This window comes from Mus pahari, chromosome 10 (genome assembly GCF_900095145.1).
Source record: "Mus pahari chromosome 10, PAHARI_EIJ_v1.1, whole genome shotgun sequence".
Classification (NCBI taxonomy): domain Eukaryota; kingdom Metazoa; phylum Chordata; class Mammalia; order Rodentia; family Muridae; genus Mus; species Mus pahari.
In genome coordinates, this window is record NC_034599.1 from 74,227,244 (window position 1) to 74,254,153 (window position 26,910).

The 26,910-nt window shown below is 40.1% G+C and overlaps 1 protein-coding gene across 3 annotated transcripts in view; it reads right to left on the reverse strand.

Moving 5' to 3' along the window:
• Positions 1-26,910, reverse strand: part of Col12a1 (collagen type XII alpha 1 chain) — a 121,880-nt gene that overhangs the window by 30,372 nt on the left and 64,598 nt on the right. For all 3 annotated transcript variants that reach the window (XM_029542915.1, XM_021207140.2, XM_021207141.1), the window contains 21 exons: positions 26,813-26,839; positions 25,597-25,739; positions 23,517-23,646; positions 22,111-22,250; positions 21,561-21,690; positions 20,277-20,419; positions 19,027-19,156; positions 17,959-18,101; positions 16,051-16,180; positions 14,247-14,366; positions 12,284-12,430; positions 10,898-11,014; positions 10,603-10,749; positions 9,372-9,446; positions 7,334-7,473; positions 5,779-5,902; positions 5,493-5,636; positions 3,664-3,828; positions 2,906-2,944; positions 2,669-2,807; positions 547-689 (listed from right to left, as the gene is read on the reverse strand). In XM_029542915.1, the coding sequence (XP_029398775.1) occupies positions 547-689; positions 2,669-2,807; positions 2,906-2,944; positions 3,664-3,828; positions 5,493-5,636; positions 5,779-5,902; positions 7,334-7,473; positions 9,372-9,446; positions 10,603-10,749; positions 10,898-11,014; positions 12,284-12,430; positions 14,247-14,366; positions 16,051-16,180; positions 17,959-18,101; positions 19,027-19,156; positions 20,277-20,419; positions 21,561-21,690; positions 22,111-22,250; positions 23,517-23,646; positions 25,597-25,739; positions 26,813-26,839 (2,616 nt within the window). The remainder of the gene's footprint in view (positions 1-546; positions 690-2,668; positions 2,808-2,905; positions 2,945-3,663; positions 3,829-5,492; positions 5,637-5,778; positions 5,903-7,333; positions 7,474-9,371; positions 9,447-10,602; positions 10,750-10,897; positions 11,015-12,283; positions 12,431-14,246; positions 14,367-16,050; positions 16,181-17,958; positions 18,102-19,026; positions 19,157-20,276; positions 20,420-21,560; positions 21,691-22,110; positions 22,251-23,516; positions 23,647-25,596; positions 25,740-26,812; positions 26,840-26,910) is intronic.

Here is a 26,910-nt window from a genome sequence, read left to right on the forward strand (position 1 = left end):
CAACTGTTGATGCCAATTAATGGCTGGTGATGGAGGAAGGCATCATTGTCTTCAGTGATGTAACCACTAAAATGTTGCCCAGAGTCCAATGAATAGCTTACAAATTGTTCTACAGTACGGAACGCAAATTAAACACAAAGCTTTTCCAAAAAAAAAAAAAAAAAAAAAAAAAAATCAAAAGAGTAAGGGGGCTTTGCGGGGAGAAGCAGGGTTTCAGGAGGGAAGAAAAGGGAGGTGAGAAGCCATGATGAAGGTGAACAGAACTAAGATTAAATGCATACAGTACAATTGTCAAAGAACAAGTTAGTTAATTTTTAAAACTAAATAAATGAGGAAAAAAGCAACAGAATTGTTTCAATTGCAATAAGATACAATTTGAATATTTGTTGGCATGTTATTTTAATAAACTTCAATTTATAACATGTACCAAGTAAATAAATATATATACATATGCATATACATATATTTTCAGAAGATTTCTAAAGATATAAGGAAGAACATGATCAAAACTATATTATGCCTTGAAATAAAATAAAGTCTCCTTACGATCTGCAATCACTCCAACTTGTGGTCTGTAGTCCTTGTCTGTAATTTGCCAAATTGCAAAGGGGTCACTAGGAGTTTCTGGGAGAAGTCTAAACAATAATATAATCGTGTACGAAGGGGGGAGTCCATTCGGATGCAGTTCTCTGTTTTGGATAAAACAAAGTAAGCAATAAGTGGGATTATTCATCAGAGACTATTTTGAACTTTTACACAGTAATATCATTATAGGTAGTGTTAGGACCTAATTACAGTCATCAAGCCCCATAGCAGAAGCAGAAAACCTTATGAAACACATCAAAGAATCAAACACAAATTGATTACTTGGGATTTGATCAAGTTACAAGTTTGGAAAACTTTCAAATAATCATCATCTTCCTATCCATAACTATTTTTTTCTAGATATATGGAAGCACCAATTTTAAAGTAAGAGACACTATAACTATAGATATAATATTAAGAGATTAAAGTCTTACAAAACATACTTAATTTCCAGTGGCAGGGATATGATAGTGTAGATAAAATGGCTTAAAGTTTTCATTTCTCTCTTGGCCTCACATTAATTCCTACACCTCTAAATTCCTCCCTTGAAATCAAGTAAAGTACCTCAATAAGCTTACAGATTCCCCCAAAGAGGACCAATGGGAAATGTTTAGGCCATGTACATATGCAAACACTTAGAAACGAAACAGAGATGTGATTCAACTAGAGGAAAATGAGTTTTGGCTCTAACGACATGAGACAAATATTTCCATCTCTTGTGTCCTTCTAGCACTGTGTGAACTGCTGTTCTGGGAGAATGTCTGAAGGAGAATTAATGTGTTTCTGCATGACACTGCATGACGTTTTCTCCCTGGAGGTAGGACAAAGGCCTGGAGGGAAACTCCTGGGAAAAATGAGGATGCAGGATGTCTCTGGAGGCTGCATGTCCTGATGCCGTATCATCAACATGCTCGGTGTGATGCACTCTTGCTCCCCAGGGCATAAGCTCTGAGAAAGCTACCATGATGCCTTTTATGTGGTTAAGAGCTGTCTTTTAATGTTCTGATTTGAAAAAATACTGATTTTTCCCCCTGTATTATCCTCATCTCTCTCATTTAGCCTATTTTTCTCCTTCCTCAGTAAAACAACAAAGATCTAATTACATTTACTCTTCTTTCCTTCTAGTCAAAACTTGTGACTTCTGTAGAGACAAGAGGCTGCCATCACTTAAAATCATGTCTTGGGGTGACTGGAAAAGTTAAATATTGAGTAATGCTGAGCACTAGAAAATCTAGCATACTGAACCATTGTAACTAAGCATAAAAGTTGTAGGAATTTATAATGGGTCAAACCATGCTATGGACTCCTCCTTAAAACAAATTAGCTTTGGTTTTAGAATTAGCTTTCCATTGGCTTTCTCTGTGCATTTCAAGTTTCAGACATTATTTTCTGACCCTCCCCTAACTTTCTGGACAATTTGTTTTTTCTTGTCCTTTCTCCCCTGGAGTTGCCAAACACATACTTTTCAACATAAAAAGTTTTTCATTTTAATGAATAAGAAACATTATTTTTTTGTTATCATACCCAGGTGCAAACTTTCATGAAATAAAATACATCTAGTGCTACCCAATAGACTGCTGAAGTATCCGCCAATATAAACGACCCTCAGCCTGTCTGATGGTGGGCAAGTGTAACTTTGCAGCCCTTCCTTTTCTGAGATCTGAAACATGAGATAGAGTGTCTGTTCTCATCTCTCACTTACTCCACCCAGGCCTTCTACACCACAGGGGTGAAATGTTCAAAATAATGATCTGCCTTCCTGTTTTCACAACCTCCCTTAGAAGAAGAGAGTAAACTAAAACCCTAGCCTACAGCTCAATGGGCTACCCTATTATCCACCGTGCCATTAGCAGACTGAGAGCCTTGGATCTTGAAATAGCATGACCTGGGTGTCGGCATTCTACATACACGCTGTTACATAACCCTAGGAAGATAATTAAGCCGTCTTTAGGAAAGCAAACTAGATTATCCATAAGAAGTCTTCTGGAGACTCTTAAGTTCCAAGATTCTGGGCAATCAGCAGCAAGTCTAAGAGCCTCTTGTCTACTCTAAGAAAAGGGGAGCCCCCTATTTTCACACTTACGCTGTGGGCTGATTGATAAAGGCATTCTTCTGAAGTCTGTATGCTGAGTAGCTGGGGAAAGACCCTGATTCCAAAGAGACTCCTTGGACAGAAGCAAAATTCTTTTCTGTCAGGTTGTAAGCTTCAAGCATCTTAAAGCCTTGACATCAAAGAAGAAAATATTAAATGAGTACATTGCAGTTACATTGTTGAGAATATCTTGAAATAAATTAGCCAGAGGCTACACAAATATCTTACCTGGTGATGTGTAGCCGTCCAGATAGATGAGAGGGCAACCTGGAACATGCAACGTTCTTTAAGTATGTGTCACCAACATGGCTTACATAGATGCACAGAAAGTAGCAATGCATGTGTACGAAGCAGAGATTTTAATATAGTATTTAATTGCTGAAAATAATACACATATAGTGTCTCCATTATCTAAACCATGGTTTAGGAGATGGACATTAATTTGATCTATGTTTAGCATCTGTAGTTCAAAGCTGAATTTGAAATCTTAACATTAAAACAAAAAATCCTAAGCCTAGACTATGGCCACAGGTCAGTGGTAGAGAAGCAGCCTGGCATATGCCAGGTCCTAGGTTCAATATCTAGCACTATAGAAAAAGAAAAGCAAATAAATAAAAGTAAAAGGCCAGTCTTCTCATTGTTCTTTTGGGGTACAAGCCAACAAGAGACCAGTTGATTATAAATAGGAAACCACCTCACTGAAGTTCTCTCAAATATACAATTCAAATGCTGTAGACATTGCGCTGGTAAGAAAGGGAGAGACTAAAATTATTTCCCCATATGGGGTTTATTACATCTTTAAAGCTAAAAATGGACTTCTGGCAAGAACCCGTTTAGACCGATCTCAAAAGAGCAATGATTCATCAGTTTCAAGAGATTTCCCAGAATCTATTTATGCCCTGGGCGTGATCCCACACAGTATGGATAACTGCCTATAAGCAGTCATTTCTCAATGAGGCCGGGGCTCTGTGCTGAGCGTGACTTACTTGAAGTGGCAGTTTCACAAACAAATGTGATCAGATTGTCCTCGATCTTCTCAAAAGATTCAAAGTCATCCACGATGAATACATGCCTCTCGCTGGGCTTGCTGGCAATGTTGGCAAGCTCGTTGTAGTCCACATCAGCCACACCAACAACGAATACACTGAACCCTGCCGAGATGGGAATCTCATAGCCTCTTTCCATTGATTGTTACTTATAAAACCCAAAATGAAAGCATCATAAACCAGGAAATACATAAGTCATGCTTTATTTCCTCAGCATGGACTGCAAACCCTTTTATTTGACACAAACTCATGTAAGAGAAGAATGTGTACTCTATAATGAATATAAGCCTCTTCAGTGTCATCCTGCTTTCTGGCTTATAAAATTCAATTCACTGGGTCTTTTCAACTGACACCTCAACAATTAAAGCACAAAGCTTTTAATAGTAGAAGGACTGTTCAGTATACATTGTCTTCCACAAATCCACAATTCACACACAAAAGTTCAACAGTTCTTTTAACAACTTAAACCTGTTTTTAACTTTTAAATATGAATTCTTAAAACTGATTTTTTTTTAATCATCAAACTTGGGCTTAAGCATTTTGACCACTTTTAAAATAGATCCTACAGCTCTTGCTGAGAACAAACATTCTACTCTCTAAGTAAATGTAAGTAGTTTTATTTGAAATGCTCTATTTCACATCATAACAAACAGACTATATAAGGACATTTACAGACATAAGCATTTGCATGTGCATTGCGTTTTTATCATCAGTTCACCTGTTTCATTAAGTAAGGTAACCAAGGCTCAGAATGAGATGTGCTACATGCTCTCTGAATGTGTATACATGTGTACTCATGGGGCCTGAGTGTCAATAGAGGTCAATAACTACAGAAGAACCCATTAGAAAAGAAGCTTTAAGGGAAGGCTTGGAGAGAGTAACAGAACATGTGTGATATGAAAGTAGACGGAGTTATAGCAGGCATGGAAGGGAACAAACAGGGATGGAGTGCGAGGAAAAGGGAAAGAGAAGTCAGTTCAAGTCAAGTCATACATGAACTATGTATGAGAATTTCATAAGGAAAATTATTATTTTATATAATAATTTAAAATTAAATATAAAAGAAAATGAAATGACTTCACACTCAGCACAACTTAGAATTACAGCCACATAATTACATATAAGCTGATGTTCTAGTTAACAAAGTCATCTACCATTGAGTACAGCAGATCACACGTCAGATAGAATGATTTCTAAATTATGCCCCCCTAAGGCCCTGCTTGAGCCAATGGCAAGAGAGATGATGTTACTACAAGTCCTAGAAAAGCCTGCTCTCATCTCTAATAAGTCTGAACAATAAGTCAACAGAGCCATGCTACCGAGGAGCTCCTACAATGCCTGCTTGGCAAAGTCATCCCGAGCACCAGAGACTTGCATAATTCTTATTTGCAGACTGCCTCCTGACCTTCTTCACTCAGTCTGCATCTGCAAGGGAGAGCTATGGCAGAAGGAAGCCTATGACGTTCCTTGCACAGGAACTAGAACCAAAACTCATCTGGGCTATTGCAAGAAGCCCAGCCTAGGAGTATTCCATGATCATAGCTTTCTACACTCTTCCATCCTCTGTGGGGCGTGTCAGGTGACAGCCCTGATTCACATCTCATGCAAAGAGTATGTGTCATTTTTAAGGAATTAGCAATCTATTTCATAATTAAATGAAAATTATAGTTATAAAGTGTACAGTGAAACAAAACTTGGCTCTTTCATTATCATTCTTGAATACTTAAAACTTGAATTCTTATACACCATGAGTCCATGTTTGTGCTTACCTGACTGCTGGATGACAAAGGCTGCCTTCTTCACCTCATCCTGTGACCGGCCATCTGTGACCACAACCAGCACCTTTGGAACATTCTTTCTCATGCCGCTCTCCCAGGTCAAGACCTTCTCCTTGATAAACGTGAGGGCCTTTCCTGCAGAGTATGGTATGAGCCCTTGAGTGTCACTTCAGTGAGAACTATCCATTGACCATGCCCAGGGGATGGAGGTGCGACTATCAGATCACCCTGCCTACTCCAGAAAGAGGAGGCCCACACCAGTGCTGCCACAGGGTACCTGTTCTTGTGTTCCCTCCTCTGTAGCGAATGTTCTGGAGGGCTCCGAGAGCTAGAGCCTTATCGTTGTATGTGTTCAGCTTGAATTCAGACTTGACTTCATCACTGTACTGCACAAAAGAAACCTAAAAGAAAATAAGTTTAGAGGCAAGTGTCAGACATCCAGTTGGATCTCAGTTTTCCAGTGGTTTCTCTGATGGTAAGGCAGGATCTTGGATGTAACAAGATATTTTAATGCCTAATAATATAGCCATGACTGTTGTAATCTCATTACATTTTCTAATTTCTAATCTCCAGTGAAACTACCATCATTTAAATTAACGCCAAAAATATTTATATGTGCTTTTCTCCAAAATGAAAAATGAGATGGATCAACCAGCATAATGGTGAGATGCCAGTGTCAGAAACAAGAGCAAAACCATCCTGATTCATGGGCAGTTGGCTCTCAGCCACCTCCTTTTCATGGAAGTAATTCATTCTTCATAGTAAATAAAAATATCATAGTATCATCATAATTACTACTCCTGACAAAACAGTATGATTTACTTGAAAGTGCAATTTAGTGGTACATAGTCAAGATTCACTGGGCTCAAGTCCTAGTTCTGTCTAATTATAGCTGTACAACACTGGGCAGTCCCTACTTTTCTAGACGTTGGTTTCTTTATCAACAAGGTCAGGATAACTGTAACTTGTAAAATTGCTTTAAGGATTGATAATCATGTGATCACTTGAACCCAATAAACTGTAATAGCTATTGTTTTCAGAAATTAAAAAAAAAAAACGTAGCCAATAATAGCTTGATGACATTCTCAAGGGAGTTTGGAACATCACCTAGAAGGCTTTAGAGAACTGTGGAGTGTGGATGTTCATCTTTTCATGGGTATCCTGGGAAGAGTGGAAAAGGCTCTTTGTTTTGTGACAGATTACAATTAAATGATTAATTACTCTTTGATGTTTCTTGTAGAAACATAAACTTCTCTAAGCGCCTACTCAAGTACAAAAGAAAACATACTGGAAGTGATTCCACAGTAATAGATTTGGTAATTACCATCTTAGAAAAACAAACTAACTATCCTTTGGGTCACTAATGGACATGCTTCTGGCTGGGATAATGTATACGATGTAACAACAGTGTAGACACACACCCTTTCCAACTGCTATTCTCATGTTAAGGGCATGATATGACAACACATTTAATGTGCAGAACTTTGGATGGCCTTTCATGGAATGTGCTTTGTTGAAAGTTTCAAGTAGAATCTTAGAGTTAGACTCTCCTAAGTTCTCCAACAGGAACATCATCTGGACAAAGAAGAAAGCTAAAAGAATATGTATTTTACTGCTTGTTTATCCCCAATACCAAATTACTTCCTAAAGACACATGTAACAGGCATAGCAAACCATGAAGGTAAAAAGAGAATTTATACTGAAATGACTTTCTACTTTAATAGCAAGTGGAAAGAAAACCATAGGAATTACAAATAAGAAAACAGTAGACCCTACAAATAATAAAATAGCAGGATAAGAATAAAATAAGTCGGTAGTGATGCAATGCTCACCTGAATCCCAGCAGGGTTGACTTCATCAAAGGCCCCCACAGTATTAAAGATAAATTTTACAACTTTGTTAAAATTGTCATCTCCGATACTCCAAGAGGCATCCGTCAAGAACACAATATCTGCCTTGGCCCCTTTGCATACTGAAAAAAGTAAAAGAAAAGCCAACTCTCCTTAATTTCCTCATTGTGAGACACTGCATAACTGAAAACATCTAAAGCCTGACTACTCTCAGTATGGCTACATGGTGAACCGGGAAGCAATGTGGCCTCCTCAGCCTGGCCAGGATCCTGAGTCAGAAATCGTAAGATGTCTAGCTGGCTCAAATGCACAAGAAAGTTGAAAAGGCCTGTTCCAAGTGACCTCCACTTTAGTTCTGGGGATACACTGGTTAAATTCATTATTCAATGATAACCTCTTGCCACATGCAATCCTTCCAGCCACCTCACACAATAAATGAAGAGCATCAACTGAAGAGCATCAGTATCGAAAATTAAAGGAAAGCCATCAGCAGGTTGGGAGATTTGCAATTTAATTATCAAATATTTAGGACAAATAAAATATTTTCTTTGCTTTGAAATTGGATCATCAGAACCATATGTAAGGAAAGAAGAAAAAAAAAGATAAATATCTTTGACTTGACTCATTTTGGATTTGCAACCTAAAAGAACACTTTCTAGGGCAATGTTTAGAAAACCTGAGTTCATTCAAACTTAATACTTAACATGTACAAATATAACTTCAAGAGCCAACTGGAAGATAAACTCATCTGAGCTCTGCGTAGTGACGATGCATGGGTGGAGCTTCAAGCACTGCTATGGGTGCCCCAATCTGGTCATGAGAGCAAGCGCTAGCTGGGGATGAGAAGGGTAGGAGTGGGGACCCCTGATAACTGCTTCCTGCTCACATTGCTAGGAACCTGAGACTTCAAGAGGAAATAACTTAACATGTTATAAGCCATGATTCTTTCAGCGAACTAATTTGAGTAAAGCTCTTAGTTTATTCTCTAAATAATACCCTTTAAATTTTTAATTTTAGTTATACAGCACTTTTTAATGAGATTACAACCAGCTAGATCCTTATACCATGAAAGAAAAACACTTTGGAAATTGGAATGTTTTCTAAAACATCCAAGTGTGGAAAAAGAATAAACCAAATTATTTTACTTAAACTGGGCTTGATTCAACATAAAGAGGAGGAGAGGGGAAGAGGGGAGGAGGAGGAGAAGAAGGAGGAGGAGGAGGAGGAGGAGGAAAAAAAGGAAAGAAAAAGGAAAAGGAAAGAAGAGGAGGGGACAGAAGGGGAAGGGAGGGGAGAGGAGGGGAGGGAATAGGAAGGGAGGGGAGGGGAGGGGAGGGGAGGGGAGAAGAGAAGAGAAGAGAAGAGAAGAGAAGAGAAGAGAAGAGAAGAGAAGAGAAGAGAAGAGAAGAGAAGAGAAGAGAAGAGAAGAGAAGAGAAGAGAAGAGAAGAGAAGAGAAGAGAAGAGAAGAGAAGAGAAGAGAAGAGGCCCTCAAGTGACTGAGACAGCAGCCTTAATAAGCTCGTTGTGTTTTTTACCAGTTCACTGCAACTGACAATCGTGTCTCAGAGTTTGATGAATGGAAATATTTTTAGCTTTGTGTAATCTGGGTCTCTTCTCAGTTCAGGAGCCAGGAATTCCAAAGTCAATGGCCTAAGTGATTAGATTTCAGATATAGCCAGAAAGGTTCACAGTGTCTGTTGACGCCAGCAGTCGGCAGAGCTAAGAGGCCACAGTGTGACTGTGGAGAAGATGGAAGGCCCCATTAGATCTGCTGATGCAAAACTAAGGAAACAGAGTCCCGGCTAAAGGTCTGGGTTGGATTAGGACTGATTTGATTCACCCCAAAAATGCGACTAGAAAAAGGAAGAACAAATAACTGCTCATCTTTGTTTCCTCTGCAAAAACCCTTCAGCAGAAATAGTATTAGGACATTCTGAATCAGCTGGAGATTGTGTGCCTATGGCGTGAATCTAGGATCCCTATAGGCTGACTTTATCTTTTCATGTTAACGTTACTTACCATCACGGGCAGGTGGAATAGTGGGAGGAGGAGAAGGCGTGGGTGGTTCTGTAGGAGCCTCTGTTGGTTTCACAGCTGGTGAAAAAAAGCAACAGTTAGAAAAATATAACATGCACATTCCCTAGCCCCTAGAAATAGGGCTTTTTTAACCCTTAAAAAAACAATTAAGACTTAGAAAGCAGAGGTCAAACCCACTGGCAATGACTAAAGGAGATTCCGTTCTATCTAGACTGCGCATCCTCAGTCAATTCTCAGATCAATTATGCTGCAGAAAGCAGAGGTTCGGAGGGAGAACGCGGTGCCTTCAGAGAAGTCACACAAGTGAATAGTATATTCACCCTTTCACGGTTGTCAGAGCCATCTATCATTCCTCAGTCCTTTTTTTAAAATACCATCAACAATAGGGGCTAGAGAGGTGACTCAGTCATTAGGAACACTGGCTGCTCTTCTAGAGGATCAGGGTTCAATTCCCTGCACCCACAGGGCAGCTTTACCTGTCTGTAAATCCAGTTCTAGGAGATCCAACGCTCTCAGACATATATGCAGGCAAAATACCAATACACATAAAATAAGAATAAACATTAAAAGGGGCCTGATATAGCTGTCTCCTGAGAGGCCCTACCAGTGCCTAACAAATAGAGAAGTGGATACTCACAGCCTGCTATTGGATGGAACACAGGGTCCCAAATGGAGGAGCTAGAGAAAGTACCCAAGTTGCTGAAGGGGTTTGCAGCCCCATAGGAGGAACATCAATATGAACTAACTAGTATCCCCAGAGTGCCCTGGGACTAAACCACCAACCAAAGAAAATACATGGTGGGACTCTTGGCTCTAGCTGCATATGTAGCAGAAGATGGCCTAGTCGGTCATCAATGGGAGAAGAGGCCCTTGGTCCTGTGAAGGTTCTATGCCCCAGTGTAGGGGAATGCCAGGGCCAGGAATGGGAGTGGGTAGGTTGGTGAGCAAGGGAAGGGAGAGGGGACAGGGGGTTTTCAGAGGGAAAACCAGAAAAGGGGATAACGTTTGAAATGTAAATAAAGAAAATATCTAAGAAAAAAAAAGAATAAACATTGAAACATTTTAAAATACCACCATTAAAGATAGTCACTACAAACAAAGGTCCTGGAATAGCCACACACCCTGCTCATCCTATGACTACTCCCCCAGAGGAGAAGAGTCGGATGCCGCCCACACTTGGAACGTTCTACACTCCGGATTACTCAAAACTTACTGGTCTGTTCTTTGATGGGGACACCCGGCCCCTCGAGATTTGGTGTCTGCACAAAAACAGTAACGCCGTACTCAGCCTCCGGCGAGAGGCCAGTGAAGCAGTGACTGGTCTCTGATCCTCGGACGGTTATTTCTTGTCCCCTGGTTCCTGATTGTGACAAGAGGAAAAACAAGTGTTATCATTCACTATCTGGAAGAACATGTTTACATAATGGCTTATAAACAAAACGAAATCGGCTCTGCTTCCCGTTAAGATGTGGCTACCGCAGGCTCAGTTTGTTTTCTTCTGCACATACCATCTGCAGGACTCAGCTTTAGCCTGTAGGAGGTGGCTGCCCGGTGAGGTGACCATTTGACACAGAATGTATCCCATCCAACCTGGTAAGTTTTCAGATCTGTCACATTTAAGTACACTACAGAGGAAAGAAAAAAGAAAAAAAAAAAAAAAAAACAGATTCACTATGTATAGTTAGGAAGAAAAGCATAGCTTTCACCATAATATGATGTTCAAGTATACACTTGTAGATAAAAAGTAAAATAAATGCTTGAAATCTCGGTGTCTTGTTATGGGAAACTTACATCAAACATGTCTGAAAATGTGGCAGAAAAAAACTCATCCTGTTTTTCCATCTATGATTTTATTTTCTTTCCTTTTTTTCCTTGAGACAAGGTCTCCCTATACAGCACTGGCTGCCTTAGAATTCACTATGTAGACAAAGCTTGCCTCAGACTCACAGAGATCCACCTGCCTCTGCCTCCCAAGTGCTGGAATTAAGGGTGTGTGCCACTATGCTGGTTCCCACCAGTAATTTTCAAGGAAAAGAAATTATACAGTCCCTCGAAATTATGAATGTCATTTACAGAAAAAAAATAAGAAAATTTTCTAATATACTAGCTGCTGAATCCTATTAAAACTTGTCAAAAAATGTTGGGAAAACAAAATCTAAGTGGCAAATTACTGATTCAGTATTTCTATTAGATTATATCAATGAATGCAGGTGGTATATATGTTAACATTCAATGTCAAAAAAAAAAAAAACTGCAATAACCTGCCTCTATCTCCTAAGTGCTGGGATTAAAGGCATGTGCCACCATGATTCTAGTTTATAATAAAGCAAATAATATTCTGTATCAAGTAAAAATCACTTCCTCCAGGAGGAGGAGGAATGGGATGAGGAACTGTGGGAGGGCAGACTGGGAGTAGGGTAATGACTGAACTGTAAATAAATAAATAAGTAAGTAAATAAATAATCACTCCCTCCTCTTACATACATGTATAGGTCTACTAAGCTACTTAGAGTTGTATATAGATGTTTTGTTTAACCGGACATGAAATGGTTTATCTATGTCAGTGGTCTTCAACCTGTGGGTCACAACCCATTTGAGATTGAATGACCCTTACACAGAAGTTGCATATCATATATCCTGCACATCAGACACCCTTCATATCAGACATTAACATTACAGGTTATAACAGCAAATATTATAGTCATGAATTAGCAATGGAGCAATTTTATGGTTGGGGGTCAGCACGACACGAGGACCTGCATCAAAGGGTCACAGCATTAGGAAGGGTGAGAACCACTTCCCTATCTGATGCTGCAGAACACACGTGCACATGAGAAAGAGTAACATTACAAGAGGATACATTTCTTACAACCGCAGCGTGATGCACAACTCACATGTGGTGCCTTGATCTGTGAGGGGAACGCTGAGTCCAGAGTCATACTGTGCATAAACACTGACGTCATAGGTAGTGCTGGGATTGAGGTTGTGTAAAGTGTATGATGTCACTTCTCCAACAAAGGCTTCCATGGGCTCATTGGAACCTTTAAGAACAACAAAAGGACACAGAAGGATATAATCACTAGCCTCAGCTTCTGTTCAGAATGAAAGATATTAGCTTGAAAATTGACTATTAGGATGAGCACAATAGTTCCAATCATCCTTCAGGCTCTTTTACTGTGCCACAGTGCGCGGTGACCAGGAATCTGTAAGCACCAGCTTCTCTCCCATCCACAAAGCCCTGATTTGCCAGCCTGATGCTTTCCACAGACTACAGACTCAACATTTGCATTTATTGTAGTGATGAGCTAAGGACATCTACCCCGGACTACATCCCACGCATTCTGTTTATGCAGATCCTCGGTTATTAAAGCCCCTGCACACTTCAGGTTCTCTGCTTCGCTGGCAGAGGATCACATTTGCTTTCTCCTACTTCCTCTCCTGTGTCTGTATTGTTCACAGTCCTCCAGGGCACATAGGAGGTGCCATAGGAGATTTGACACTGATAAAACATATCAAATCGTTTATTCAAGGTGATGTTGGCTTAGGAGAAAATGTCACTGAGGAGTTGAAAGCAAGCCTGAACAAACTAAGATGCATAAAACCTATACCTCAAATGGAATAATTTTTTAGTGTAATGAGGAAAGTATAGGCATTTACATTGGTTTAATATTCACTATTTCATGATCATCATGATATAGATTATTCCAGAACATAAGCATCTTCAATCTGTACATTTTATGTACAAACTAAAACTTTTATATAATATTTCTATTAATTCTTTAAGAATCTCCACCAATGTGTTTTGGTCATATTTATTTCCACTTTTCCCAAATCTTCCTTTATTACCCAATCCTCTCTAAACAGTGTACTCTTTTTGCTTTAATAACCCACTAAGCACACTTTGTGCTGACTACATGCTCTGGGGTATGAGGATCATATATTGGAGAATAGCTACAGGTTAGCATTTTCAATCGTAAAATTTAATGAGAGTCTCATACACACCCAGAGTGATAATGATATTTTAGGCTGATGACTTAAAGACTGTTTCAGGAAATAGTATCTCTAGTATAAAAGGACATGATGTATTTATAGGAGAATCCAGTAGTAGGAAATATACTGTGATACCACTGTATCTTGGGGGTTGATCTGGCACTGCTATGTACTCAAATCACCCAGCAATTGTGCAGAGCCTAAGATAAATCAGTTTGAGTCTCATTCATTTGGAGCTAGATAGGGATAAGGATAATCCATATTAATTTATAATCATATGCAAATAACTTGTTGAAGTTTGGTCCTTTTCTATGTATTATAATGGGAAATACTGCTCCCCAAGGCCTGGTTGCCCCCAGGAATGAAAGAATCTTCACATACACAAATGGTGTTATGTAACCTTGACCCCCCAAAATTATCCCTAATTGGTAAATAAAGATGCCTACAGCCTATAGCTGTGCAGAAGAGTGGTAGGCAGAGTTTGGTTTCCCAGGCTTGGGGTCTGAGACCACAAGGGGAGAGAGGAGAGAAGGTGGAAAGAGGAGAAGACAGAAGAAGCCATGGGTTAGATGAGTCATAAAAATATGGCCATGAGGATTGGCCAATTCAAGTTAAGAGCAGCCCAGACAGAACATGGCAAGTTATAACTTGGGGTTCTTGGTGAGGAAGTAGACATAATAGTAGAGACAGTAGATATCTGCCCAGTTTTAGTGCTGATTAAAGGCTTATTATAAATATAAAAGTTGTATGTCACTTATCTGGGAACTAAATGATCAAAGGTGGGGTATAAACACCCAATTAAGATTTAGTATTTGTTACAACATAACTTTCCAATATATTCCTATTATGAAAACTGTGTTTTCTTACCCACTGGCTTGTATACAATTTTATATCCAAGAACTGGTGAGGGTGAAGGGTCCCAGGACACTCGGAACCTTGTGTACCATTCATCAAAGATGTGTATGTTCTGAGGAGGAAGCAGACCCACTGCAAGGAAACATGCACACACATCACTGACTTGTTAGGACATCCCCCTTGAGAGCAGTTTAACTTTTTAATAGCCTGAAATTTTCTTATCCAGAAAATAATTAAAAAGCCATTGTTATGTTCCAAAGAAAACTTAGTAGTTTTTCAAATTCAAAAAAGCAATTCATATGGATTCTGGAATGGATGGTTTTCAGAAGATTCAATAACAAGGTCCAGTGCTGGTGTGTGATCAGGATTAAAGACAATAAGAGAGATCTCAGATCTCCTTTAGAATATTGTACATTGAACAGTATTAGAACTAGAAGGCACATTACAGACTATCTGGTCAGCACCTCATTCCATAAATAAGATATGGTTTCCACAATAGACCAGCAAGACAATGACTAAGGTAATATTCTTTCCCTATCCCGCCCTGTCTGCCACACAGCCTAGCGTCTCAGTCTGCCAGAGGTTTTGCCGCAAACATATAATCTCTCCCAAAATATGTAACTTGCAAAATCCGTAGTATTTAGGTGGTACTCTCCACAGCCACTGAGTTACCCATGACATTCTAGAAATGACTAATCCAACATGAGAACTTATTTCCATAAGGGAAACAAGACATGGCTTTGCCCTGCCTACAGAAATCAAAGTTTATGCATCATTTTTGTAAGCACAAAATTCTGAAACACTCCATTGTCCCCCCAAAAGTTATCAAACTATATTTTAAACTTGAGAACGTGGGAAAGTGAGTTGCTAATGGAGAAATACCTAGAGTCACTAAAGTATGAATAAATAACACAGATTTCTAAGCTGGAGACCTTGAGTTGAATCCATTCCAGTCGGCTTTTCTGTTAGAAGCATCCCTAGGTTGCCTTTCTCAAGTTCTCTGATGTTGTCAAGAACACATAAGCCCCAAAAGACTTTGAACAAGTGAGTGCATAAAGAAACATAAACCATGTAACCCAGTAGATTTTCTAAAACAAGGAAGAAAACACGCTGTCCATATTTGCACAACTGGAGGCCAGGTTGCCTTGCGGGAACGAGGGGCTCTCGAGCCTTGGCTGCTGTACAGCAGAAGAGCCACAGGCCGTATCTCAGGCCAAGTGCACTGGGAGCTCTGCAAGAGCCTGCCAGGTAAGCATATTTTTAAAGGCAACTGACAGAAAAGAGATTAGAGAATCTTTAAACCAAATAAAATTGCCACCAGTACAGACCAAAGGGTGGGGCCAAACACTGGTTATTCTCTGTTGATTATCTGAGGCAATAATTGTAAGCTACAGCTTTAGAAAAGGCTCCTATCATTTTGCCCCTGTGTTTCTGCATTAAGATTCAAGGATAACAGAGGATGTCTAGCTGATCCCACATTGACTTACAACTACAGCCTCCCTTGACACCATGCGCAATGTAACATTTCACAGAGTGCACTAAAAAGAAAAAATAATCTCAAGCAATGGAAAATATTCAGATTTCTGTCACCCTTTTGCTCCTTTTATTATACCTTTAAATGGTTAAGAAATAAAGTACGCTCCGCGTCATCATCTTAACAGCATTCAATGTCTAATATAGAATGTGATGTGTTATCAACATAGTATCTGAGCTATGCCGGTAAAGGTAGTGGTTCTCAGTTTTAGTGGTGTAATGACATTAAAAGCATGAGAATTTAAAAGGGCAAAAAAAAAAAAAGATATAAGGCAACACTGACCAGTCCTCCCGTTTCCAGTTAGATGGCCACCATCTCCGTCCTCATAAATAGCAATGACAGTAATTTTATATGGAGTGTCAGGTTGCAAGGGCTGCAGAATTACATTGTTTCTTCTGCCTGGAACTGTGGTCTGTGAGGAAAGTTCAATTTAACATTTATTTTCAACAAGAGGACACCTAGATCAGAAGCCCATGCGGTTTTCATACCGCTCCATAATTAAAAACAGATTGTTCATACTTTTGTTTCAAAATGCTCAGGGAAAGGCATATTATCTAGCCTGCCTCTACATATCTTGGAAGAATAGTTGAAGGCCTGACAGATATTGGCTGAAATCCCAGATCAGCCACTATGCAGTCATATGACTGAGCATCTCTGAAGGAAGGTACAAGCTCTGAAGACAGTAACACAAACAACACTCAGAGAGTATCACTGAGACGCTGTGCCTGAGTGTGTCATCATAGCACATCACATTCCCAGGTAAAGACATGCTATGGACCCAGGTGTCCCTAAGTCAGCAAAAATGGACAGGTTTCCACCCTCAAGAATATTAGTTTAGTTGATACTAATTAAGTGTACTTTGAAAAAGAGGAAATGGAAAATGTATTAAACTCCCTTTTCCAAGATGAATGATCCGTGCATTTCTCAACCTCTCTTGTCTTGTACAAATACTGTGGCTAAGCCTCCTGGCCTGGACTCCCATAACTACAAACACTGAACTGCTAAAAGAAATTATGTTTTCAATGTTTTCAGAAAGCATAGGAACATTTTTTTCCCCAGCATGGAAGAAAAAATACTAAGCATGAGTAGTGAAATTGTTTATCTCGTTTTGCTTCTTTAAAAGTCTAATTGACAATTACCTGTTTCTTCTTAATAAAACAGGACTTCAATCCAAGATTGTTGTGCCAAAATTAAGAGATTGAATAGTTCTTCACATGCAAAAGGCTTGTGGAAGGAGAAAGGTTCTAAGAGGACACTGCTAGCGACAGGGCTGCATACCACAAGTCTAACGACTTTACAGTCACCATTTGAGCTAATCTTGGAGCTTGTCACAGAAATCAATCAATAAATGTCAGGGACTGTGGTTTCCCAACTATAAGAAAATTCCAAGAAACTTGAGGGGTTAACTTGAGTACTTGACAAGTATACACACGAGACCCTGGTTAGTCCCCAGTTCCACAAAAAGGAAGAGGGAAAAGAAGAAAGGGAGAAGGGATGGGGGAAGGGAGGATTGGTGAAGGGGGGGGAGAGATGAAGAACTTGAACCTGTGTCCAGGGGGGACACAATATTTACACTGCCAAGAGTTTGGAGAGACGATCGATGTAAGTCAATGGCAGAGAAATTGTTTCTCATGCCCCAAGTCCTGAGTTTAATTCTTAGTGAAAGAATTAAAGAAGAAGGAGGGAAGGGGGAAGGGAGGGAGAAATAGAACCTAGAACCAACTAACGGGAGATTTGTACATTCTAAACCAAAAGAGTACAGAAAAAAAATGTGAGTTTAGAGAAAGTTGAGAGTGGTGCTGAGATATCAAGGGGAAACCATGCAGGGGAATTGGTCTAGAAGGGTAAAATTGGAATGTTCACGTCATCTGAACATTAGTTATGGATTAATATGTGGCATATTATAGTAGATCTTTTTGTGTAAGTAGGCAGTTAGGAATGTAGACTAGGACAGTTTTTCAGTCAGTCCTTACAATGGAAACGATCCCCAAATCACTGCTTCACCATGGAAGTCTCAAGCAGGAACTTTCCTGCTGCCCCCACATTAGAGAAAACTACATGAGACCTGTCACAGAAGATCCAAGAGCTCAGTAGTAACCAATGCATACTTCTCAAAAAAAGAAGCTTAATCGCACCCTCCTACCAGGTGAAATGATTGTTTAAATGCCAATCAGTGGGTAGTATACGTACATATTCGTCAATTGGATCGCCGACAGTAGGAGAATAGATGATCCTGTATTGCTGGACTGGCCCATCAGCATGGTCCCAGGCTACAGAGAGGCTGTTGGTCGTCTCCCCAAAGACCCGTATATTCCTTGGTCCACTCCTTGGAACTAGATAAAACACAGTTGCTCTTGCTGCTTGCCTGATAGCATTTTCTAGGCCAGCTTACAGGAGGTGCTTCCTGGTGCTGAAGTCACCATCCATCATGCTTACTCCCCTGTGACATGGTACACTACCTTCCGTGGTTTTCGTGTGATACCACACAGCATGACATGTTACTTTTCAGAGATACGGTTACGTACTAAACTTTGAACAAAACGGAGCTAGGTTTGCACTGAAATATGCAGACTGGAAATGAAACAGATCATTTTAACCACTGTAACCATCTCCACTTAAAGTAGAGAGGTTAAGCCTTCACATTTCCAGTGCCTGTTTGGCTATAAAATGTACTGCATTAAAAAAAAAAAGAAGGGGGCAAAAGAGGAAAGACCTCTTTCATTTAGATCCCAGATTTTAAGGTTTTATTTTTTATTTGTTTTAATTAGATTTTTTTATTTATATTTCAAATGTTATCCTCTTTCCTGGTTTCCCCTCCAAAAACCCCCATCCCCTCTCCCTCACCCTGCTCCCCAACCCACCCACTCCCTCTTCAATGTTCTGGCATTCCCCTGCACTGGGGCATAGAGCCTTCTCAGGACCAAAGGCCTCTTCTCCCATTGATGTCCAACAAGGTCATCCTCTGCTACATATGCGACTGGAACCATGGGTCCCTCCATGTGTACTCTTTGGTTGGTGGTTTAGCCCCTGGGAGCCCTGGTTGGTTCATATTGTTGTTAACATTCAAATGAAATTCATTCAGCGCAAAAGATAGTTGTGGACACACAGCCTGAGCCTGGAATGTGAATGTGGGAAATCCCAAGCAGGATTACATGCAGACTCTACTCTGTACTGTACCAAGTCCTCAGAGTCCCTCACCTACCACCCACCCCTCACTCGATGACAAGAGATAAAGTAGAAACAGGATGTTTGGCTCACGTGTTCGGCCCTGGCTAGGACTAGGATTCCCCTCTCCATCTGAGTAGAGAGCCACAATGTTCACAGAGTAGGGTGTGTCAGGAATCAACCTCTCCAGATGCACCGTGCGGGTATTCCCTGGCACCACAATCTGAAAGGGAGAAAAACATGCCAAATTCTGCCTGACAGCTAATGCTTGCCAGGTCCTCGGTTAGTCAGCACAATAGTATTTATCGTAAAAAGGCTGCGCCCGGGCACGTCAGAAGCCAAGTGCGCTTCTCTGCAAGATCTGCCTCTAGCACATTATTAGACACAGTTATTCTCAGAAATCCCCCTTACACATTTGCTTCAATTTTCTCCCATTTACATTTCTCATAAAGACTCATAAATGGAACATCTAGGATGTGTATTTGCTCAGAGTAGATCCTAAATGTCACGTAAGCATGAGAGAAGGGATCCCATGCTAGTGGCAGAGATGTTTAGCATTAAGGCATTAATTTTGGATAAGGGTAAAGTCATTAAGAAAGAAATTATGCCATACCATATAAAAGAACATTAAAATCAATGCTACTCCAGAATACACTCATTACTTATCATTTCCTTATCTTTGCCCATCATTGCTTGCTTTTGCAAAGACTTGTCAGTCCGTAAAATTCTTTCCCTCTCGGCATTTTGATGCTATTATTATTCATACCAAGTGACTTCAGATTTGTACGTTATTGGCCTACTCACAAAACAGACCTGGAATTTATCAGGAAACTAGCTGCAAGTCTCTGACCATACTGCCACAAACATGTTTGTTTGCATCTGACCTCAGACAGTAAACAACCTGGTCAGCCCTTGGATAAGACACTGAAGAGTACTGAAGAGACACTGTAGTTCGTAAGAGCTAATAAATAAATGTGTAATTAAAATATTTTCATAGCAAAGACTGTGTAGTTTCTCAATGTGTCTACTATTGAAAGTTCTAGAAACAGTATGTGTCTCATAGCTAATTCACTTTTTCCCCCAAGTTCTTTCCTAAGCAAACTTATAATTACTACATCTGTCATAACTCACCAACACAGTCATTTAAATATTATGTACTAACATGTGGGTGGGTTATAAAAGCTCCTAAGTGGGACTCAAACATGCAACCATAGTAATCAGAAAACCTAGTCTACATGAGAGGCAGTGACACCATTATTGTTCCCTAGCCAGCTGCTGTGGCAGAAGCCACAACAGACTTGACAACATTCTTTTCTGAGCTCTAAGACGGCAAAATTACTTACAGATTCTGAGGGTCTTGTACCAGCAACAGGGGAGTACACAATGCGATACTGCTGCACTGGCCCGGGGGCAGGGTCCCAGCGGACATCGAGGCTGTTGGGTGTAGGGTTATACACTTGGATGTTTCTTGCCAGTCCTCTCACCACTGAGGAAAGGAAAGCCAATGCCCATGTCTCATGTCTGTTTATACGTGTCAAGCTTTTCATCACTTTTTCACAAGTTACACTCTCTGTAATAGGATAAAATCCTGTCCACTTTATACTTCTATCTACACACAAAAGCACATGAAAACTCTCCAAATGCAGATCCGACAAAGTTAGCCTTTGCCCAGTCCATGTTGTTTTCAATAAAAGACTATGAGCATGAGCCATAGGCCTGGGCTGGCTGTAAAGTAACATGGGACAAGGAGAAGGAAACAGAAGTAGCTGAGTTTCCAGTACAAGCAGTGGGGCCAGAGGAGAGATTTTTTTTTATAGTCTGCCTTCTAACCAACAGAAAGAAATATATTCAGTCAGCTGCTTTCTTTTTCTTTTCTTTTTTTAAATTGAATATTTTCTTTATTTACATTTCAAATGTTATCCCCTTTCACCATTTACCCCATTCCCAGAAACCCCCTATCCCATCCTTCCTTCTATGAGGGTGTTCCTCCACCCACCCACCCACTCCCACCTCCCCACCCTCGATTTCCCTACACAGGCATCTATCGAGACTTCATAGGACCAAGGACCTCTCCTATGATTAAAAGAAAAGATGAATGAAGAGACAAGTCAGTTCTCAATTATCTTCCATCGATAAAATTTAGAAAATTAAATCTGCTTACTAACCCAAAGCTCTACCTTAACCAACAGCATCATCTCTCTAGATCCCTGATTGTACCCTGGGGGAAACTACCCAGACTTGATGCCCTTCAACCAGCCACAAGTATGCTTTAGAAGTCATAAAGTGTTAAGCATGCACAAAAGGCTAAGCTATATCCAGAGATACCAGCAAAAGCATTTAAACTGGTTTGGCAACATAAATAGTAGATAAAAGCAAATAATACCAAAAGCATGTCAGCAGCAAACCAGAGAAAGGTATAACCAAGTAATAAAATGAACAGGTTTCAGCAACCTAAGCTATAAACTCCAATGACAAGACGCGACAGGCTGATGCTTGAAAAGGGAGCTGGGGGTCATTTTGATACTTTTAATCTCCTCATTTCTTTCTAATTTTCTTCATGGCTCAATGTGCTCTTTACAGTGGAGGTCAATGTCTACAATGGAAAGTCAATTCTGCTTTTTACTCACATGTCCTTCCAGTATCTGATGTGCGCCCGCCATCACCTTCTGTATAGACCGGAACCACTGTGATGGTGTACGGAGTATCTGGCTGCAGGTTCCTAAGAATGGCGTAGTTGGTATTCCCAGGGATTGGAACCTTAAAGTTTAATAAAACACAGAGCAGAGTATTGAATCCGAAAATAGTAAAGGAGCTAATCCTTCAAATGATATAATACCAACTGAAAGCATTACCTTAATGAGATTACAAGAACTTTGTAAAGTCTCACATTCTCCCTTTATCTCCTGGTTCCAACCAACACCCAACCCACCATCTCCCTACTACACCCTAGGCTCCAAAACATCAAGTATGAGTTCTCTATCAAGTCTTTCACATTAATATAACTTCCTCGCTTCTAAACAATGTCTTTCTTTCTATTTCCATTTTAAGCCAATCTCCTGAAGTTTAAACAGACTGGTATTTTCTATTTAGGAGTGAGCTCAAGGACAACCTGCTCTACATAGCAAGTTCCAGGACAGCCAGGGCTACAAAGACCCTGTCTCAAAAAATAGCAGTTACCAGTTCTTCTGGGCCACCTGCTGTTGGGGCATAGAAGAGTTTGTACTGACGAGGATTGCCTTCTGCATGGTCCCAGCGAACACTCAAAGAGCTGGTAGACGGGTCATACACTCTCAAATTCCTCACGGTGTTCAGAGGTTCTGGAATACACAGGAAGTACACTCTAGTGATGCTCTAACTAGCAACTGTATCTAAAACACAAGTTAAACAATATCTTCAAGCCACCTAAAACATAGCAGACACCCCATAGATGTTTGTTGAAGTAGACACCCCTTAGATGTTTGTTGAAGTAATGATTAAGCAAAAGATTTGCACTTCTGTGGTACATATCAGTAGGACCTTATGGGTCCCTGAACATTTTGTTTTTGATCCTGGTAGATAATAACATCTTTTGTTTACACAAATAAAGACATTATTACAAGCAAGGACATTAAAAAGACCAAGTACCACCTTAAAAGATTCGCCTATGTATGGCTCAGGGAGTATCACACAGAGGAGACAGAAAGACTGTAAGAATACTCAGAAATCCTCCGTGAGACAGTCTCTCCTGAAATGGCTGCATAAACAAGACCCGAGCAATAGCAATACCAATGGGCAAGTTGGCATGGAATGGAGGATTTCTCATGGGATCCTACCCCTAGACAAAGAACTACAGGCAAGGATCAACTTCTGGGAGAAGGAGCATTAACCTCTCCCAGACATGAGCCCCCTTATTGGTTAATCAATGCAAAGTGGCAAGTCTTGAAACCATATACACACAAACAACAAAAACGGGCTCAGCTGGTTGTATTTGCATACATTTGTAAACACACACACACACCTCAGAGAAAAAGAGGCTATTGCCAGGCATGGTGGTCCATGCTTTTAATCCCAGCACCTAAGTAGCAGAGGCAGGCAGATATCTGTGAGTTCACGGCCAGCCTAGTCTACATTGTGATTTCAAGGGCAACCAGGTTTATATAGAATCTGTTTTTTGTTTTTTGTTTTTTTTTTTAAAAAAGGAAAATGAAAGGGAGAGAAGAAAGAAATAGTAAAAAAAAAGAAAGAAAGAAAGAAAGAAAGAAAGAAAGAAAGAAAGAAAGAAAGAAAGAAAGAAAGAAAGAAAGAAAGAAAGAAAGAAGGGAAGGAGGGAAGGGGAAGAGAGGGAGAGAGAAAGAAAGAAAGGCTTAAGAATGGAGTAGAGGGTCATAAGAAGAGTTTGAAGTAAGGTAGCTAGTGGGCGGGGCTAGAAGGAGGAAGAGAAAGGGAGCAGGAAGTAATGTAATTCTATTTCAATTAAAAATATTCTTAAATTTTTTAATTTTATAAAAGATCTGTAAGACATTCTGTTTCCTCCCTGTTTGTATAAGTGTGATTTGGTTCCGTGGTGATAATTAAGAAGCTACAGGGACGCTGGTCTCACTTACTTGTCTTGCCCCTTCCGGTCATGCGGCCGCCTTCACCATCAGGATACTGGGAATACACGGTGATGGTGTATGGAGTGTCGGGCTTCAGTTTCTGCAGGACCACGCTGTTCTGCCGTCCTCCTACTGTGGTCTTGAGGAAAACACTTCTTGGTAAGCATCAGCCTTACTTTTTCCAAGTCACTAATTTATTCTTTCTCTGAGGGAACTATTTGAGACCTTTGCCAAGTTCTGGAGCCATGTCCCACAATGAAGGCTTAAAATATATCTCATGGCATAATTTTATATGTAGAGTATGTGTCTCGAGTCATGAAAAAGGATTCCAAGCTTTAAACTGGAGCTCAAAAAAAAAAAGATATTTCAACTTGCTAGCCGCCAGCACTGCAAAATTTCATCCAAAGCACATTTCACAGAACCCTCCCCAAAAACAAGGCATTAATCATAAGTAAGCTACAAAGGGTCTTTTAGATACCAAAGAACTGTGTAATTTTACAGGCTCCACACCATTCAGTATTATTCTTGTTATTTTACAGATGGTTTTTATTTGCTTTAGAAACACATTGAAATGGTTGGGCAAAGGATGTAAAGCTCTTGGAGTTTCCCCCAAATGCTGCCACTCTAACAGCATTAGCTGTATAAGCCACGTGACCAGACCCCTCGCCAAGCCACACTCAGGCAGTGGTTCCCAGTGATCTCCATGATACCAGCCTTGAGGTATGAACGTCTCAATTTCCTCCAATTATGAAGTCTGAAGTTTATAATTTATTGCTCAAAGCCATCTTGCTATCTTGTTGAAAGAAAATTTGTACGATTTGTTAACAGTCTACTGAATTCAGATGTTTATGCCATGGTAATTAAAGTCACATGAAAATGGCACGCAAATGGAGCGCTGCCCACGGGAAGGGCTCATGGAAAGGTCTGGATGAATTAGCACTAACAGATGTTTCCAAGTTAGCACCCATTCACTCAAACGATCAGAGTTCCAGAAAGAGAGAAAAAACACTTCATGGATCACTGTAGCCATCTTCAGTGTGAAGAAACTGAGTTACAATGGCTAATTTCAAACCATTTCCTCTCAGGTTGTGGAAGAAGAGTTCGAGTTCGGATGGGCAAAAGCTGTGTTTGTGAAACTTTTGATATGTAACAGGTTGGGAGGGCTTAGTTAAGAGACCTAATATTATAAGGAAGGAAATGGGTGTCTACTTATGTCTCCCATCCAACTTTCCAAAATAAGCACAGAGTTAGTGATTTGTTGCTTTGAATATTCCATACACTGCCATTCCAATGGGATTGGAGCATCTGTGGCCCAGCTAAGTTCATTTGCTAGGCGAGAGCCTTTACTACACGCATGTATCCACTGGCAACCTCAACTCTGCTAACCTTTGAAACTGGTGAGAGATGTGATCCACTTGCTTGAGCTCAACACATTTAATATTGAAAATTCAAACCTTGTCTCTCTGTGGAGTTATATAAGGAAATAATATAACCCATACCCCGCTTCCCAAAAGGACCAGCAAAGCTCTAGAGCTCATCTAAAGACATTTGAAAATGAATCTGAAAACATAACCCCATCTGTATAAAAATTGTGCATCTCATAAAAGGCAAAGCTGGTGGGATCCCAGGTAAGACACTAAATTAAACAAGTGGAGCATACAAAGGCTCTGTTAAATAAGGGAGGGCTGGAATGGCAAAAATGACAGCTCAACTCCGTGCATTACTGCCTTTCTCAATTACCTCCATTTGATAAATAATTTTAATTTAGATCAATGGACTTCTAGATCTGGAAACAAAAGATCTGATAAAATCAGAACTATCGAAGATTTACATTGACTCAAGAAGGTTTTAGATATCATCCTGCTAATTGGGCACATGTGTGAACTTACTATGAAGAACAACCATCAAGTCCCACCAGAGCACCCTGTGTGTCTCAATCGTGCACTCCAGAGGGAGAGTCAGCTAAATTCAAATGATTCTCTCCAATACAGGAAATCCTACATGCCCTAACAAGGTAAATTTTGTAAACACTCCCTGAAAAGCAGCAGGCAGAGCATACCCATGTTACACATTTTACATAACAAATTACCGTTTGTTCGTTGCCTTCTCCTGTTGAAGGCTGATAGGTGATTCTGTACTTCTGTACACGACCACTAGCAGGATCCCACTTAACAGTCAAGCTGTTAGATGTGGCATTGTACACCTGAAGGTTCCGTGGACCGCTTTTTGGAGCTGAAAGAAGGTTATTAATACGTTGAAAACATATTAAGCACATAGAACAATCCCCCATTTCACTAAAAACCAAGAGCAAACAAACAAACAAAATCTGTATAATTCCCAGAAAGATCAAGAGAGCTATGTACCACTGGGTTTAGAATTAAATTTAAACTAACAATAAGGTCATTGAATATTAAATGGTTATTTGGTACTGAATGAATGTGTTCCCCCAGACTTTGTCCTCTTGAATAGTGAAGCCTTCATGCTCAATGCAGTAGAATTTGCAAATGGGGCTTTTGACGATGATGTCAGGAAAGTGGGTCCCTCAAGGGAGATTAGTCTTTATAAATGGAAGCATTTTCTGTCTGCTGTGTATCAGTGAGATGAATTCAGATCCCTGCCCAAGAACAGAGCTGGCTGCCATCACATCTTGGACACCCTATCTCCAGACATTTTTTGGTGGTTCTAGAGATTGAAGGTGAGGTTCACAGTGCTCGGCAAGAGCTCTACTACTGACCCTTCATTATGCTGTGTGTTTATTTGTTTATTTATGGTGGAACACCCCTGCCACACAATTTGAAGGAGTCGATTCTCTCCTCCAAACACTGAGTGGATACTGCAGCTTTAACTAAGTCTGTCAGGGTTGGTAGCAAGCACCTTGGCCTGCTGAGTCATCTTGACCACTCTTGTTTGTTGGTTTCTTGGTTTTTATCGTAACTCAGGATCTCACTAAATTGACCAAATTGGCCTTGAACACATGATCCTCCTCAACCTCCCAAGCAACTGGAATTACAGGCCGGCAGCACCAAATCTGCCTTCTCATCCCCAGAATTATCAGCATGTATATATATATATATATATATGTTTTTGCTGCTTATGCCATCCTGTATTTTTGTCAAGGAAGCCCAAGCTGACTCGTACACTCTTCAAAAAGTAACAGAAAAAGCAAGTGTCTCAAGAAAGGCCACTTCTGGAAAAGGCAAACCTCGCTATTAAAATGAAGAAGGCCTTTTCACAATGGATTTGAAGACCTTATTTGTTAATTTAAACTTTGTTCATTCAGACAATCCAATAGGTTAACTTTTTACCTTGTGTTGTTAAGGGTATCAGACGCACTAAAAGAAAACAGAATTTGTAAATCGTTAGTGATACAGCTGTAGCTCCTTTCTTTTTTTTTTCATTTTTT